Source organism: Schistocerca americana, chromosome X (assembly GCF_021461395.2).
Source record: "Schistocerca americana isolate TAMUIC-IGC-003095 chromosome X, iqSchAmer2.1, whole genome shotgun sequence".
Taxonomy (NCBI): domain Eukaryota; kingdom Metazoa; phylum Arthropoda; class Insecta; order Orthoptera; family Acrididae; genus Schistocerca; species Schistocerca americana.
In genome coordinates, this window is record NC_060130.1 from 466,059,040 (window position 1) to 466,078,316 (window position 19,277).

Here is a 19,277-nt window from a genome sequence, read left to right on the forward strand (position 1 = left end):
AATTAAAATTATTCATGTAAACAGCTATTCAGTTATGCAGAACAGTGTTTCCTTTCCTAACCAAATAATTTGTCATTTTACATATAGTTTCAGTTACTAAAACTATTCACTCATCTATTTACTTCCTTTCTAGCTAAGACAAACAAGGATGGAAAACTGGAATCTTGTAAACCTATCCAGAAAGTGGAGTGGAAAACATCCAGAACAGGGTGGGTAATAACTAAAATAACAAAATAGATTCATGCATACAGAAGGTAATTGTAGGTATTGAAAGCAGAAGTTATGTCCTGTAAGCTGTAGATAAAGGCTAAAACAATGATTAAAATCTGCTGAATGGGAGCATTGCTTTCTTTGGCTTTCAGTATTAGTTTCTCCTCAAAACTGGTACAGTGTAGAAACCATACACGTTCTTCTTTGGCAGTGTGTCCTTAAGACTGATAGCTGCTATAGTAATTAAATAACATGTGAATACCTGTTTTCTGTTTATCTAATTCATGGCAGTACAAGTAAGAATTGTCTTCAGCATGAGTGCTACTGTTTTCTATTGGCCGTTAACTATCAAATGTTGAGTAATGACAACAAACTCACAACTTGCAACACAAGCAGCTGTGCCAACAAAATTATAAGGGCTTCCTAAGCTATAAAAAGAAAGTATTTTTTTAATAAGTATTGATTAGTAACTTTTGTGCACTTGGGTACAAGCTGATAAAAATCTTAAGTGTGCTCACAGCCGGTAAGTGAGGAAATGAGGACCACCTTTACAACTCTACTGAATTTGTACACCATCTCACTCATCAGCTACTTCTGGATAAGGAAGTTTCAGTGTGATGTCCCTACTTATGAGTATTGTACAAGCGTTGTACCAAAAGTAAGATTCCCAATGAGCTACAGCCTCGAGGAAAGGTGCTAGGCTAAATCCAACAACAGTGCCGTGTGCAGTGGTTCCCCACTCTCAAGTCTGCCTGTCCGTGATTCACTACATCGCTCAGTGTTAGCTTGGCAGCTGCCATAGATGGAAGTGTTGACTGCAGCTCCCGCCCAGTGCGAGGTTCCAGCAGTAACCCGGTTTCTCCCCACAAGGAACTTACCACCCATGGGGATTCATCAGCAGCTGATTGAGGTTTATGGTGAAGAGTGCATGTCCATTCAGCATGTCTGGAAATTGTGCAGGGCTTTTGCAGAGGGTCACACAGAAGTTCACGATGAAGAACGGAGTGGAAGACCGCTGGTTGTTGATGCGATTGTCCAGAAGATCAACAGTGAGCTGCTCAAAGATCTTAGGGTCACTGCCTGTGAACTTGTTTAATGCATTCCTGAAGCTTCCCACAGCACAACTGACAGTACATTAACAGAAACGTTGGGTTATTGCAAGGTGTGTGCTCACTGGGTCCCCCGGATGCTGACTGGCGGATAAAAGGAGCAACGCCTTGACTGTGCTAGCAAGTTTCTTCAACAGTATGAGGGAGGAGGCAACAAGGAGAAGTGGTTGGACTCTCTATCATCATGGGAGATGAAATGTGGGTGTTTCATTACACCCCCAAAACAAAACAACAATCTCGTCGGCGTCACTCCAGTTCACGGCCACCAAAGAAATTCAAACAAACGCAATCGGCAGGAAAGGTTATGGCAGCTGTGTTTTGGGATTGAAAGAGGGTACTTCTCATCGATTTTATGTAACCTGGGATGACAATAAACTCAGACGGATGTTGTGAAACAGTGACCAAACTCCGGTGAGCAATCCAGAATCACCAGAGAGGACGACTGATGGAGGGAGTAGTGCTTCTTTATGACAATGCTCAACCCCACATCGCTTGTCAAACATGGGAGCTACTAAAGAAATTTGGGTGGACTGTTTGCCCCATCCCCTGTACGGCCTGGACTTAGCCCCCAGCGATTATCAACTCTTCCCCAAGCTAAAGGAACAGTTAGGTGGCAAATGCTTCAAGAGCAATGATAAAGTCTGAGCTTCCTTAACGGGTTGGCAGGAGACATCTTCGACATAGGAATACAAAAGCTGGAGCACAGTCTTCAAAAGTGTGTCGGAAAAAAATGGAGACCATGTTGAAAAATAGACAAAAGTGGAAGCTTTTCAACGATGTATAAATTAATGACAATAAACAATGTTTTCTATTTACAAAAGATGCGGGAACCTTACTTTTGGTACAACCTTCGTATATTATTTTCAGAATCTTGAGACCAGATGGGTGAAAAATTTGATTGTTGTTGTGCTATATACTCCAGGCATGCTAATATGTCAGCCTATATTCAGTTCAACAAAAATCTTATCGAAAGACTAGTTAGAGAGGTGAACCTATATACAGGTCATTTTGACTCGAGACATTATATTGTGCTAAGTTGCTGTAACAGAAAAACTTCACAATTTCTTGGAACACACAAACCCTGTCCATTGTATTGCAGAATACATGATATAACTCTAAAAGACCTGAACAGATAGCTGGACTCATTAGCATGCTGCTTCTTGGATTTGGGGAGGCACACTGGCCGCTGATCATATCTGTCAGTTGATTAATGATGAGGACCATTGTGCTGGCAATCTTGGATGTCGCTTTTAGGTGCTATCCCAACCTGACTAGGTGAATACTGAGATGGTACCCACATCCCTTCTCAGTTACATGATTTGCAAACATTTAGAAAACATGCTCATATTCCCACATGAGAGAGCACAACAGGAAGGGCACCCTGCCACCATTTACCACTAACATTGCCAAATCCTATAAACATGTCAACCCTGTGAAGACATAAGACAAGGCCAGGAGAAAGAAGAAGAAAGGTGGCACTTGAATAAAAGGGCCATCTGCTTACTCTTTGTGTATTAGTCAAGAGAAGATCAGACATTTCTTGGCTTCATTGTGTGTAGAAAATGCACTCCTCGATACATCACCATCTGTCATAAATAGTTACTGTGCTTAGTACTTTGATCCACAGATGTTGCACACCATTAGGCAAAGAGAGCTTCACTGAGTAACGGAGACATCTACAAATGGTGCACAATAGATATCATTATTCAGGTAAATAAAGTGGTGGGTTTTTTTTAATCTTTTTTTTTTCCCCTCCAGTCAAAATGAACAATGCCTGTGGACAGATGGAGACTGAGAAAGGAAAAGAAAAGCCATTGGCTACTTATATGCATTATGCTGGCTTCATTTCCAGAAAAAATGATATCTTCTTATAGAAACACAGCTTCCAATGAATTCACTCTCACCAACAAAGATTAAGCCCTGCTTTGTAATATTAGAAATGATCTATGCCTATGTGCCATGTCATATCTGGAAGACTATCAGAATAGCCCAATAGAGGTGCAAGTAACATGAATGACACAACCAAATGAAGCAACCAAGTGAATTGGCTGCCACCAAGCATTTCCTGGAATATCATCAAAAAATGAGGTTCAGTAAGACCAGCATAATAGTGCAGGTTCTGGAATAGTGTTTTTAAGGAGTCTGCTAAAATTAACTCTCTCTCTCTCTCTCTCTCTCTCTCTCTCTCTCTCTCTCTCTCTCTCTCTCTCCCCCTCCCTCCCTCCCTCTCCCCCCCCCCCCTCCCTCCCTCTTCCCCCCCCCCCTCCCTCTCTAGCACCCACTTTAGTAAGACTTCATTTTCATCTCATTTGCAGAGCAAGAAAACACAAAAAAGACTTGTTCCATGGAATAACATCATGAGTAGAGGAATAAAAATGCATATCAAAGGGTATAGGGGCTGGCAAGAGCCAAACTCTGCTGTAAGTAGAGGCATTATACTGACAGCATCTTGATTCTGTTTGGAACATAAATGAGACAACACATACGTGCACCTGGAGGAAATAACTGTTAGATCCACTTTCAAAATATTAGATACAAAATGAATCATCAGCTATGCTACAGATACATAATATACGAGCTAACCAGTCAGGAGTAGGACACCACTGAAACATTTGTACCATGTTAAGATCTATGTGAAGTTTGATGCAAAATATTTTTTTCATCCTCATATCGACTGACTTAGGTACACATGAAGACTTCAGTTCTTCTTCTACATTTGTTATTTCCTGTTGTTGCAGTACAAAACATTATTATCATTATTATTATTATTATTATTGTTTACTCATTTCAACTGCAGTGAAGCAGTTTTTCGTAGTGTTTCTGTGTCGGTTATACACCTGTATGAAAATAGCAGCAAGTGAAATTTTTCATTTACAGGGAAAGTTACATCATATTTTCTGGAGGTCTCACATATGATAAGGCAGGAAGGTCTCCAAGTATAACTGTTATCCATGGAAAGACAACAACAGTACTGGAGATGGAACATAATGTTGTGGACTTCATCACATTATGTGAAAGTCCATGGACAAGTGGTCTGTATTTGCAAATATTAAGTTAACCTTACTGTCACATAATGAGACAGATATTTACATTTCCGGAAAATGAGATAATTTTAATAATTTTGTTGCTTTGATTTGTTTTAGATTTCCAAGAGCCTTACGCCATTGTGGTACTGTTGAACAATGACCTGGTTGTAATTGATCTTCTTACAACTGGCTACCCTTGTTTCGAAAACCCATATCCTATGGACATTCATGAATCCCCTGTTACATGTTGCTCTTATTTTGCGGATTGCCCTTCTGATCTGATACCAGCCTTTTATTCTGTTGGTGCTCGTGCTAAGAATCGAACAGGATTTAGTGAGAAGGAGTGGCCCTTGAGTGGTGGGGAGTGGAGCACAACTTCATGCAGCTATTATGAAATTATTTTAACAGGGTAAGTTGTATATCTAAGCAAGCTGCTGTATGCTTAAAACCTCTATAATTTCTGTTGGTGTTATAAGTAAGATCAATTTGAGTTATTGTATTAAAAAATGTCTACTTTTTGACAGTTTCATTTGTGGCTGTTGTATCATACATGATCATCATCCACATTGTATTTGTGGGATACCATGAATTATTTTTTTTATTAATTTCAAAGACGCACCAATAGTAGGGTAGACACATCAACTACCTCTACTCCCACAGCAGCAGCGGCAGTGGTGATGGTGGTGGTGGTGGTGGTGGTGGTCTGAAACCATATTGTTTTTACAAAACGTGTTGGAGAACGTAATTTCATGATCTATGAATATCAGGACTAAATTAAAAAAAAAAAAAAAAAAAAAAAAATGGTGGGAAGCGAAAAGTCATTTTGTGTTTGAAGAACTTTTATAAGATAAAACTGTAACTGGTGTCAAGCACCTTTGTTCAACTGCACTGCAATTTTGTTTTGTATTGATTGGTTCTGTATTTTGAATGCTGTGCACCATATTTATTCTATGGGTGAATAAGCATTTCTCCAGGCAGATTTTCTTCTGAAATATGGATGTGACATGTTAAGAGATGAAAAGTATGCAGTACATTCTGTTAGACTTTCAGTGTATTCATGAAAGACACTTGTACCCAGATTTGTACTGAAATTTTTAAATCTGTTGTCCAGATGACATGCGGCTGCAACTGTTAATAAATTAAGGCAGTCAAACCTGATAAAATCAAATCCAGTAATGAAATACTGACTGAGAGTTTTGTATGGTAGTATATAGAGACAAATCACCAAATAGTGAATTTTGTTTGCATTCATTACTTAAAATTGGAACTATGACAAACATAATACATCACACATGTAACACAAAGAGATTTGAGAGGTCACATATCCAGTTAATCTCTTGTGATTCCTTATATTTTCTGGCATGAACTAGCCCCACCTCCATCTTGCTGACAGACTTACGGTCTTGATTTGTGCTTCTGCAAAAGCAGAACTTACTTGTGGTGATAGAGTTTGTGATCAATTGTGGTATATTGATAGTTGTGCTCTAACCCTGAAATGAAACCAGAACTGTCTCTTCACTGGTGTCAAAATAAGAAAAGGAAACAATGGGTGGCACAGCACCCAAAGCTAAGTGGAGGACATATGGTAATGGCTACTGCACAATGTTTTGCTAAAGTTGTCTGTGTCATAAGCGAGGTAGTTTGTGCCCACTCTTTATCAGCATCTTACTCAATCCTAGTTCAAAACACCTTTCATAGTAATATGGCCTCTGCCCAAGAAACACTTCCTTGTCATCAGTCTGTGCATTTACAACACATCACTAAAGACCAATGTTAGTGTTTGAAGGGGAAAAAAATCACCTTAGTCTTCTTCTTCTTAGTCTTCTTCTTCTTCTTTTAACATAAGCAGTACGTAGGTGAAGAATAGAACCATGAATGACCAAAACCAGTTTTGGTCAAGTGACCATCTCTGAGTCAGGGATATCACTACATAAAGTTTAAGGAAGGTCCCTTGTCATACAGTACATAATCACCATTAATCAGCTGCAGCATATGCCACTTTCAAAATGGATGCATATATAAGTGACAGTTGCTGCAACAGATAATTATTATGCACTAAATTCCAAGGAACTTTCCTATAATTTGATGTAATGTTGTTTGTGACTTGAAGATGTTTGCTTCACTGAAACTGGTTGTCAGTAAATAAATGCACTTTACAGGAGCTTCTGCTGTTTCTTGATGCCCTTCAAGTACAGGGTTGCTATAATTAGCTTTTCATTAACTGAGTCAGTGTAGATGGAAAACTGTTTACTGTATAGGTACCCACCTTTATAGGAATGATGTTCAGACTGTGCACCATGAGATACATGTTGTTAGTAGTATTAGTGTCATGATTTGCTGTTACGCACGAGTATTGGTACAGTGACACGGTGTTTAAACACAAGCACCAGTGTGCATTACAGTTAGCACGAGTCTGGACAAGATGAGCAGGACTTTATTCATAAAACTTTTTTTTATCAAAACAACAATTCTTTCCAAGTATCAACACATTAAAGGAATATGGAGAGGTACTCGTTCTGCACTGGGGTTGAAGAACAGGATACAGGAGTTTGAAATAACTGACAATTTCGGAATTGCTCTTTGGAGAGGCTGTTGACCAATCGTGCCACAAATTGTTAAATGTGTTACTGTTACCATGGCTGAAAATGCTGCATGCAGTGAGCTGTCTTCAAGCGATGTGCGAGCTGTACTCAACAGATGAACATTTCATGGTCCACCGTTCAAAAAGTGCTCTGAGTAGCCAGTAAATGGTATCTTGACCGCAATTCCAGGCTGTCATTAATACAAATGGAAATCACTTTGAGCAACATTCGTAACCTGGAATGTTAAATTGTGTGCAATTAACAAATCTTACCATCTGATGCAGAAATGAAAATGTATGCTTTCGGTAGTTTATTCATTATTTCTCTTTCAAATGTCATGGCCAAAGTTTCCACAAAGTTTCATTGTCCTACAATTGTGTTTTTCATCCTATCAAGGAGCAAAAGTTTAATTATAACTGCTCTGTACATTGTACCTGTGCACCACTGCTAAGAGAGAATATTTTTCAGTATGTTGTGGCACCAGTGGGTGTTGTACAACTTGTTGAAATTCAAAAAGTGTCGTACCATCCGAAATATGTAAAGATTTATTTAGAAGAGGCTGAAAAACATGAACACAATTAAGGGAGTGGGGGCAAAGAAAATGAATTATCCTGTCATTCACCTCAAATAATATGGGAGAAGTAATAATGCTCTGCGTGCGTGCGTGTGTTCCTCTAAAATCCCATCTGAAACAAGTATCGATGAAACTCATACTATAAGTCATCTGACTGGTTTTGTATATCGCACAAGCCACACAGTATAATTATTATACTGAAATTATTATTATTATAATTATAGAACTGAAATGTTGTGTAGGACAATTGTCACTGTGTGAAATTATTGACAATGGAGACTGCAGTAGCAGTGTTATAACCATGACTTAATATCTTGGGTTATTGAAAATTTATATCAGAAGAATTTTTTACAGTTACTCTACCATTCAAATAGGTCTTAATTGGAATGCCTTCTTTTCATTTGTACTGCATACTCCAGTGCTGTAATTATCATGTTCCTGCTGCAATTAAAAATTGCCTCTCTCAAAAACCTGCTAAACCTAAACCTATTCCTAGAAATGTAGCGTTTCTGGGCCATATTCTTACTTCTTAGACCTTGAGGTAGGTACATCATGCATGTGCTGAAATGTTGTTGCTCTGTCCTATGCTACCCTGTTGGTGAACTGTGTAGCAGAATCCTCCTCGACTGCGAGCAGTTTGTGTTGTGAATTAGCATGAGCCAATTCACGGGGTTTGGAGGAAGCCGAAAGGCACGCGTTTAAGCTCACGCAGGCTGGCGTGAGGTGTGGAACAGGTAAAGTAATTATACTATCAAGAAAAGTACGTAGCTTCAGGAATATTTAACTTTAATCCATAATTGGCGAACATCGGTCTGACTGTACATGCATCACAAGATAAATAGGAATTGACAATGGCGCCTTGCTAGGTCGTAGCAAATGACGTAGCTGAAGGCTATGCTAACTATCGTCTTGGCAAATGAGAGCGTAATTTGTCAGTGAACCATCTCTAGCAAAGTCGGCTGTACAACTGGGGCGAGTGCTAGGACGTCTCTCTAGACCTGCCGTGTGGCGGCGCTCGGTCTGCAATCACTGACAGTGGCGACACGCGGGTCCGACGTATACTACCAGACCACGGCCGATTTAAAGGCTACCACCTGGCAAGTGTGGTGTCTGGCAGTGACACCACATTCCTCCCCCGCAAATCGGCGTACGGTTGTTTTATAAGGCTTCTGCCCGCCGTGGGAAGGACCCCATGTTGAAGTATGCTACGAGGTGGGGAGCCTAACAACAGGCGAGGCTGTGCCACCCACACCCTGCCATTCGGTCCGAGGGGAGCTAGGAAACGCCTGAAAACCTAGTCCAGGGTGCACGCCAACATGCGGTGTACGCGCCCGTAGAGAGACAGGAGGGGCCGAAGGGTCGACCTCCATCGGGTCGGGGCACCTGACGGGCGAAGACGTCTTATGGTCTGGAGTGGGCAAGAAGTCCATGGCGGAGGACAACGGGTCACGGGAAGCGATCGGTGGCGTGTGACCCAGGGAGGCTCCTGGCGGTTGCAGCAACGCGTCCACTGCGGGCGTCGCCGGCGGGAGAACAGGCGGCGGCGGCGCGTCGCCATGGGGCAAAATGGAAGGCAGCGTCGGTAACACCTGGGGCTGAGGCGAGCCAGTAGATGGGTCCCCAGGGCGCTGACCGGACGGCACCGTCGCTGAAAGCAGACGGGGAGCGGCAGAACCCGTGCGACGACAGAGGCGCAGCTGATTGAGATGCCGGCGCACCTCACCAGAGGCCCCCAAAACCAGATACATAGCGCGGCCGAGGCAGCGAAGAATGCGCCCTTCGAGCCAACGCCGTGACACAAGTAAATCAATATAGGTACGAACGCAGAATTCTCGTCGCCAAACTGTTGTGGACTGGCAAGACAGCCAATCCACAATGACGGGTAGCCGAAAGGCACGCATTGAAGCTCACGCAGGCTGGTGTGAGGTCTGGAACAGGTAAAGTAATTATACTATCAAGAAAAGTACGTAGCTTCAGGAATACTTAACTTTAATCCATAATTGGTGAACATCGGTCTGACTGTACATGCATCACAAGATAAATAGGAATTGACAATGGCGCCTTGCTAGGTCGTAGCAAATGACGTAACTGAAGGCTATGCTAACTATCGTCTCGGCAAATGAGAGCGTAATTTGTCAGTGAACCATCTCTAGCAAAGTCGGCTGTACAACTGGGGCGAGTGCTAGGACGTCTCTCTAGACCTGCCGTGTAGCGGCACTCGGTCTGCAATCACTGACAGTGGCGACACGCGGGTCCGACGTATACTACCGGACTGCGGCCGATTTAAAGGCTACCACCTAGCAAGTGTGGTGTCTGGCAGTGACATGACAGTTTGTTAATCAGGTTGAATGATATAACCATACAGTTTCACCTGCTTTACTATTAACACAAACCTCATTTACCTCTCAGGTACAGGTACCTCAGAATTTCATAGGCGGGATTTCTCATTTTGGTAAGATTATTGTACTAACCACAAGAACACACAATGACAAACACTTTGTTACATACAGAAATAACTTGTAACAAGAAGTCACCTGCCATAGAGGGGCTACACTGCCAATAGGAATAATCCTAGTCAGAATGTCAATATTTAAGTGTAGGTGAGGCTGGCTGGGTCTGACTATATAAGCTGTCGGCTGACTGGTAGAGTACACGGAAGAGGGGCTGTACGTGCATCCACGAATGAATGCCTCTGATGGTTCTAGCATCTGTCAACTCCTGTGGCACACATCCATGTTGGTGGCCTCTGACGGTTCTAGCATCTGCTGACTCCTGTGGCACGCCATACAACTTTGTGCCTCGACCTCTAGGTGGGAAATCTATGCGGGTCACTACGCCCCTACACACCTTGAGGGTGGAGCATCACTGCTTGCCTGGGAAAGGTATGGATGGCCACAATGTGGAGACAGTACCCACATCCATCTAGGCCTCGGAGGTGAGATCAACTCCCAGTCGCTGGACACCTTAGAATACAGATAAAGGGCAAAAGTGACCAACGCAAAGAGTGCCCAGATGCACACACAACCCTCTCCCACCCCCAAACCTGCCCCCCTCCCCCCCTCCCCCCCCAAATCCCTCCCCTGCTGTAGGAGCCCAAGACAACAGCATCAGCATGATGGGTAATCAGTAGTCAAAGCTGGGATCCGTGACAACACCCAGTGGTGGTGTGGAAGGTGGAGACAACTCTGCTGCAGGCTGAGGTTGTGCGGGAGACATCGAACTGGTGAGGGGTATGTCCACAAGCTGGAGGCTACTAGAGCTGCTGCTGGAGGCTGTGAAGTTACAGGCTCATCGGGCAGAGGCGATGACCTGTGTGGAAGAGGAGAGTGTAACACTACTGTATAGGCAGCACCCAGGGACCGGGCCTCCAGTGAAGGCAGTGTTGTGCCCAGGATGAGGGGGGTGGGGGGAGTGAGTACCCACCTCACATGTACCTGATTTCTATGGTGATGGATCTCCTGGTCCTCAGTCTGGAGGGTGTGGACACAACAACTGTTCTGACACACGATGACCGCAATTAACCAATGGGGGCACTGATCAAACAGTGCACCCAGACTGCTGTCCCCAGCAGAAACCTCAGTACAGCAGATCATGATGACAAGTGAGATCTTGGACAGAGGAAGAGGTGGAGCAACATCCTCAGCTGGCACCTGTGGAGAAGTTTGACAGGGCTACAGGAACCAATTGGAGTCACACGCTAGGCCATCAGAAAAAAAAAAAAAAAAAAAAAAAACTGTAATGCCTCCTCAGTGGGGAATTCTGGCACATATTTTTCCATCTATGTCTTAAAGGTGTGAACAATATGCTCAGCTTCCCCATTAGATTGGGGGCGAAAGGGTGGGAAGAGAACACAGCAAATGCCTGACTGCTCACAGAAATCGTGAAATATCTGAGATGAGAACTGAGGCCCATTGTCAGAAGTGAGAGTAACCAGAAGACCTTCCACTAAAAAAATGTTAGAACCAGAATAGTGACTTCAGTAGTGGCCAAGAACATTGGACTACATACGGAAAAATACAAAAATGTCTCAATGACAATCAGCAAAAATATATTCAGAAATGGGCCTGCAAAATCCACGTGGATGCGTTCCCAGGCTGCATTGCTGGAAGTCATGGTGAGAACAAAGCCTTGGGAACTGCCTGTTGACTACCACACTGGGGACATGCAGCAACCAGATACTCCAGCGCTGGACCAGTACACATGTCTGCAAGCCAAGACTTTGGTGAGGGAAACACCCTGTAACAGCTGTAAGACATCCTGCCACAAACTACCACGGATGACCACCCTGGGAACGGTGTCATCAGTGAAGAGGATTTGAGACCGACAGATGATGGCACAAGACAAAGTAGTTAAGAAGCAGATCAGAAGTGCGACGTGAAGGAAGAGGAAACCAACACTTCTGAACAAGGTAGACTACCTACTTGATGACAGGTTTGGATGTCGTTGCCTTGGTGACAGACACTAATAATTAAAAACCTGTCTACTGCTTGGCGGGAGTAGATATCCAAATGAAAACACATGAGCTCTTCTCGATCAAACCTAGGGTCTGGCCAGTGGGTACCCAGGATAAGGTGTCTGTGTTGGCATGGTGCCCAATGGGGTGAAAATGAATGTCATAGTTGCATTTGAAGTTGAACGAGGCTCACTGCTGTAGCCTGAGGGTCACTGTATTGGACACCTAGGCAGATGGACTAAATAATGAAGTTAATGGCTTGTGGTTTGTAATTCAATGGAATTTGGTGCCGCACAAGAAAACACGAGTTCCAGTAACGGCATACACAATGTCGGAGCCTCCTCTTCAACCTAGGAGTAGTGGACCCATGCCATACTGAGGGTTTTGATGCAAACATCAGTGGCTGCTCAGAGCCATCTGCATTCCGGTGGGACAAGGACTACCTCAATGCTGTACTGTTAGGTATCCATAGCCAAAACCAGTGATTTGTCAGGATAAAAAGTATCTAGACACTGTGCCAAACCAAGGCGTTACTTCAATGTGGTGAAGGCCTGGTCACATGCCAGACAAAGGAAGTGCCTTTGTGGAGGAGGAGGTAAAGAGGGCATGCAGTGGTGGGTGCCTCATGAATGAACCGGTGGTAATAGACAGTTTTACCAAGAAAAGCCTGCAGTTCTTGCAACAAGGCATGTGGCAGGTCTGCAGTGGCCCAGACAAGACTCTCAATGGGTGGAACACCCTGCTGCTAGATGGCATGGCCCACTTATTCAAGAGATGGTTGGAAAAACTTTGACTTCTGTAGATTGCAGTGCTGACTCATGGCCAGGAGTCTTAGAAAAAAGGTCCCGAGATTGTGCAGGTGGTTGCTCATAGTACATCATAACAACAGTGTCATCCAGGTAGTTGAAACAGTGCAGAATAGTGGATGTGACCTGTTCCAGATAACACTGAAAAATTGTGGGGGGTACTTGCCAACCCAAATATCAACCATTGGTGTTGATGCAGGCTGAAAGGTTCATTAAGCACCATGATATGCTTGGACTCCTTCTACAGGGGCAGCTGATGATACGCTTCAGAAAGGTCAAGTTTGGAGAAGAACTGAATCTCTGCTAAGCATGTGAGCAGTTCATCTGGACATGGCAGTGGGTATTTGTCAACCACGGACTGCTGTGAATTCATGGTGACCTTAAAATCACTAAAAGTTCCAGTTTACCAGGGGTTTTCTTTACGATGACAAGGGTTGTGGCCCATTCAGTTGAGGAAATGGGAACCACAACCCTGAAGAGAGGGGAGTTGGTCCAGATCCACCGTGACTTGGGAGCAAAGGGCTGTAGTAATCTGCCTAGCATGAAAAAAAATCTGGGATGAGCCAACTGCTTCAAGGTTATGTGGGCTTCAGAGTGTGTGGTGTGCTCTTAGCCCTTATGCAAAGATATCCTGAAGTTTTAAGCACAGAAATTCCAATGATTGATAGGGGACTTTGGCAAATACCAACTGTATGGAGTCTGTAACTGAAAAGCCAAAGGCCTGAAAGTGTCAAGCCCGAAAAGGTTTGCGAAATTAGCATCATGGACGGCAATAAAGGTAACAGTGTGAGTCACTGATGTAAAGGTAACTTTAGCTGTGAACTCACCTAGCAAGGGATTGTGCTGTTTACCATTTCTACAAAGGCACCTGTTTACCGATGACAGTGGTGGAGAGCCAAGATCTGCATATGGGCTGGAATACTTTACATGATGTGCAGAAGCTGCTGGATGCACTGGCTTGTACTGCTGCTACATCATCCTCCCCAGGCGCAGTGGATATAGCCAGGCTACCCTCTACTGCTGTGCCATTGCAACAGGCTTCCAGCTGCTGACCACTGTCAGACCTCATACGATTGGGCAGTTGACAAAACGTCTTTGAGGGAGGGGTTCTCTAATTGGAGGGCCTGTTGCCAGACTTCCTTATCCAGGGCAGAGCAGATGATAACATCATGAACCATGATGTCTGAATATGACTCTTTTTTACTCTTCTGTGCACTCTTCTGGCCAGCCAGAGGAGTACATGGAGGAGAGGCTCCATGCACGTCCATGAGTGGCGGCCTGTGGTGGTTTTAGCATCTGCTGACTGCTGTGGTGCACAACACCACTGCTAACTCGGATCTCAGGTGTGGAATCTATGTGGGTTACTACTCTTATATTTCCCCAAATAATACAGATAACCCCGCTTCTCCCATACTTTTGTAGGTTTCTTTACATATTCTGCTTTCTTTGTTCATTCTCTTCCAAAACTGCCTTGCATCATCTTTACCTCTTCAGACTGCTTGGATTTTATTTGCACATTTTGCTCTCTTCCACACATTTTGCCCACAGTAGGACTATGTTCCTGCAGTTTTATGGAAGACTATTACAATTAACATAGCTAAGAAAGTACTAGGTATCTGTTAAAGAACTATTCATTATCCAGTTTCACTTTACGGTTATGGAGCACGGGTTTGCTTTGAGAAGAAACTGGAGTCAAATTCTGGCAGACAACATCTTTTTAAACATGTTACAGAGAAATCCTTGGTAAAGAAAGTTAGAAGTGTCGCACACTTATATTTTTGTATTAGTTTTTGTTATAAGAATTATGTAATACCTTTGTGTTCAAATTTAACTAAAAGCTCTGCTTTAGAAAATGCATTCATATGAGAGTGTTCCCAATAATATGTAGTGATCACATAAGACTTATATCATTATTCACCTGAGATAATACATATCAGAAAACTTATTGTTCATATACTTCGTTGTGGATACCATTATGTGTATTAAACTGTTCTTTTTCAGTCATGCGGATGGAAGCATAAAATTCTGGGATGCATCAGCAGGGACGCTTCAAGTACTTTACAAATTGAAAACAGCTAAGGTGTTTGAAAAACCAAAATCTAAAAGTGTTGATGGAGCAGATGACGATCCCTTTGCAATCCAACTTATTTCATTATGCCCTGAAAGCAGGAAGCTTTGTGTAGCAGGGGCAAGCAGCCATGTGGTTCTGTTCAAGTTCCGTAAACAAGAATCTGTTTCTGAAACATGTGTAAGTATGTATACATACATAAAAATATGGTGGGTTCTTTAATTATTAATTTTAAATAGAAGGCTTTCTGTAACATTCAGTCCCAAACTATTTCATATTATCTCCTTTTCATTGTGTATCAAGTAGTATTTGGAACAACAGCTCATGTAACACATTTAAAATACATAATTTTGTAGTACAACACATAGTTGATAAGCTGATATATTTAATTTCAATATTCATTTTTCATTATACTGCTGATTTTTCTGCTTGATTTTTGTATATTAATGAACCATGAACCAATGAACCATGGACCTTGCCATTTGTGGGGAGCCTTGCGTGCCTCAACGATACAGATAGCCATACCGTAGGTGCAACCACAATGGAGGGGTAAATGTTGAGAGGCCAGACAAACGTGTGGTTCCTGAAGAGGGGCAGCAGCCTTTTCAGTAGTTGCATGGGCAATAGTGTGGATGATTGACTGATCTGGCCTTGTAACACTAACCAAAACGGCCTTGCTGTTGTGGTACTGCGAACAGCTGAAAGCAAGGGGAAACTACAGCCGTAATTTTTCCCGAGGGCATGCAGCTTTACTGTATGGTTAAATGATGATGGTGTCTTCTTGGGTAAAATATTCCGGAGGTAAAATAGTCCCCCATCGGGATCTCCGGGCGGGGACTACTCAATAGGATGTCATTATCAGGAGAAAGAAAACTGGCATTCTACGGATCGGAGCGTGGAATATCGGATCCCTTAATCGGGCAGGTGGGTTAGAAAATTTAAAAAGGGAAATGGATATGTTAAAATTAGATATAGTGGGAATTAGTGAAGTTCAGTGGCAGGAGGAACAAGACTTCTGGTCAGGTGAATACAGGGTTATAAATACAAAATCAGATAGGGGTAATGCAGGAGTAGGTTTAATAATGAATAAAAAATAGAAGTGCGGGTAAGCTACTACAAACAGCATAGTGAACGTATTATAGTGGCCAAGATAGACACGAAGCCCATGCCTACTACAGTAGTACAAGTTTATATGCCAACTAGCTCTGCAGATGATGAAGAAATTGAAGAAATGTATGATGAGATAAAAGAAATTATTCAGGTAGTGAAGGGAGACGAAAATTTAATAGTCATGGGTGACTGGAATTCGAGAGTAGGAAAAGGGAGAGAAGGAAACATAGTAGGTGAATATCGATTGGGGCTACGAAATGAAAGAGAAAGCCGTCTGGTAGAATTCTGCACAGAGCATAACTTAATCATAGCTAACACTTGGTTCAAGAATCATAAAAGAAGGTTGTATACATGGAAGAATCCTGGAGATACTAAAAGGTATCAGATAGATTATATAATGGTAAGACAGAGATTTAGGAACCGTGGACTCTGACCACAATCTGTTGGTTATGAACTGTAGATTAAAACTGAAGAAATTGCAAAAAGGTGGGAATTTAAGGAGATGGGTCCTGGATAAACTGACTAAACCAGAGGTTGTACAGAGTTTCAGGGACAGCATAGGGGAACAATTGACAGGAATGGGGGAAAGAAATACAGTAGAAGACTAATGGGTAGCTCTGAGGGATGAAGTAGTGAAGGCAGCAGAGGGTCAAGTAGGTAAAAAGACGAGGGCTAGTAGAAATCCTTGGGTAACAGAAGAAATACTGAATTTAATTGATGAAAGGAGAAAATATGGAAATGCAGTAAATGAAGCAGGCAAAAAGGAATACAAACGTCTCAAAAATGAGGTCGACAGGAACTGCAAAATTGCTAAGCAGACATGGCTAGAGGACAAATGTAAGGATGTAGAGGCTTATCTCACTAGGGGTAAGATAGATACAGCCTACAGGAAAATTAAAGAGACCTTTGGAGAAAAGAGAGCCACTTGTATGAATATCAAGAGCTCAGATGGAAACCCAGTTCTAAGCAAAGAGGGGAAAGCAGAGTATATAGAGGGTCTATACAAGGGCGATGTACTTGAGGACAATATTATGGAAATGGAAGAGGATGTAGATGAAGATGAAATGGGAGATATGATACTGCGTGAAGAGTTTGAGAGAGCACTGAAAGACCTGAGTCGAAACAAGGCGCTGGGAGTAGACAACATTCCATTAGAACTACTGACGGCCTTGGGAGAGCCAGTCCTGACAAAACTCTACCATCTGGTGAGCAAGATGTATGAGACAGGCGAAGTACCCTCAGACTTCAAGAAGAATATAATAATTCCAATCCCAAAGAAAGCAGATGTTGACAGATGTGAAAATTACCGAACTATCAGTTTAATAGGTCACAGCTGCAAAATACTAACACGAGTTATTTACAGATGAATGGAAAAACTGGTAGAAGCAGACCTCGTGGAAGATCAGTTTGGATTCCGTAGAAATGTTGGAACACGTGAGGCAATACTGACCTTACGACTTATCTTAGAAGAAAGATTAAGGAAAGGCAAACCTACGTTTCTAGCATTTGTAGACTTAGAGAAAGCTTTTGGCAATGTTGACTGGAATACTCTCTTTCAAATTCTAAAGGTGGCAGGGGTAAAATACAAGGAGTGAAAGGCTATTTACAATTTGTACAGAAACCAGATGGCAGTTATAAGAATCGAGGGGCATGAAAGGGAAGTAGTGGTTGGGAAGGGAGTAAGACAGGGTTGTAGCCTCTCCCCGGTGTTATTCAATCTGTATATTGAGCAAGCAGTAAAGGAAACAAAAGAAAAATTCAGAGTAGGTATTAAAATCCAGGGAGAAGGAATAAAAACTTAGAGATTCGCCGATGACATTGTAATTCTGTCAGAGACAGCAAAGGACTTGGAAGAGCAGTTGAACGGAATGGACAGTGTCTTGAAGGGAGGATATAAGATGAACATCAACAAAAGCAAAACGAGTATAATGGAATGTAGTCGAATTAAGTCAGGTGATGTTGAGGGAATTAGATTAGGAAATGAGACACTTAAAGTAGTAAAGGAGTTTTGCTATTTGGGGAGCAAAAGAACTGATGATGGTTGAAGTAGAGAGGATATAAAATGTAGACTGGCAATGGCAAGGAAAGCGTTTCTGAAGAAGAGAAATTTGTTAACATCTGGTATAGATTTAAGTGTCAGGAAGTCGTTTCTGAAAGTGTTTGTATGGAATGTAGCCATGTATGGAAGTGAAACATGGACAATAAATAGTTTGGACAAGAAGAGAATAGAAGCTTTCAAAATGTGGTGCTACAGAAGAATGTTGAAGATTAGGTGGGTAGATCACGTAACTAATGGGGAGGTATTGAGTAGGATTGGGGAGAATAGAAGTTTGTGGCACAACTTGACTAGAAGAAGGGATCAGTTGGTAGGACATGTCCTGAGGCATCAAGGGATCACAAATTTAGCATTGGAGGGCAGTGTGGAGGGTAAAAATCGTAGGAGACCAAGGGATGAATACACTAAGCAGATTCAGAAGGATGTAGGTTGCAGTAGGTACTGGGAGATGAAGGAGCTTGCACAGGATAGGTTAGCATGGAGAGCTGCATCAAACCAGTCTCACGACTGAAGACCACAACAACAACAACAACAACAACAACAATTAAATGATGCAGAATGGTGACATATTTTTAGCATATGCTGTTATATTGGAGATAGTTACAGTTTCTTTCAATCTTGGATATTTTGGGAGGATGTCGTGGCTTTAGAAATTGTATGTGGCTTCTCACAAATGAAACTTCTGGTGAAAATGATTCATTTCATACAGTCAGTGCCAAGGCATCATACATCTATTTTTGACCTAGTTTTCATATCAGCTTAGGCACTTGGTGCTTCATGAGACGAGTCTGAATATACCCTCCTGGTAAAAGTCCTGTAGGGCATGTTCAGCCATGTTGTCACCAAGTGTTTCACCTCCATGTCTGAAGTGGACTGTTTGCCTCCTAGGTGCTCCTTAAATCGAGGAAAAAGATGAAAGTCACTTGGAGTGAGGTCCCGGCTGTAGGAAGTGTGGTTGGTGATGATCCAACAGAACTGCTTCAACAGCATGGTGGTCATTTTAGTTATATGAGGTCACATGTGTCATACCTTTTCAGTTTGTCACATTTTGCTTCTCATTTTTCAGTTTACAACATTCATTTTATCAGTAGTCCACAGGTGACTTGGTCATCTTGGAAGTCAGACATAATGTAATCATTGTTTCTCATTTGCAAGGTAGAATCTGACTGTGGGACACAGATCTGCCTTGCACAATAAAGGAGGAAAAAGTGTCAGTACATTCCAGAAAATGTGGTTATAAAATTTCCCGGTGATACATTTTTCCAATTATTTTCTAGTTTCAA

General features: G+C 42.4%; 1 protein-coding gene across 3 annotated transcripts in view; it reads left to right on the forward strand.

Moving 5' to 3' along the window:
* LOC124554816 (syntaxin-binding protein 5) overlaps positions 1-19,277 on the forward strand; it is a 981,379-nt gene that overhangs the window by 693,158 nt on the left and 268,944 nt on the right. For all 3 annotated transcript variants that reach the window (XM_047128475.1, XM_047128476.1, XM_047128477.1), the window contains exons 7-10: positions 134-209; positions 4,197-4,351; positions 4,463-4,754; positions 14,762-15,008. In XM_047128475.1, coding sequence (XP_046984431.1) covers positions 134-209; positions 4,197-4,351; positions 4,463-4,754; positions 14,762-15,008 — 770 coding nt within the window. The remainder of the gene's footprint in view (positions 1-133; positions 210-4,196; positions 4,352-4,462; positions 4,755-14,761; positions 15,009-19,277) is intronic.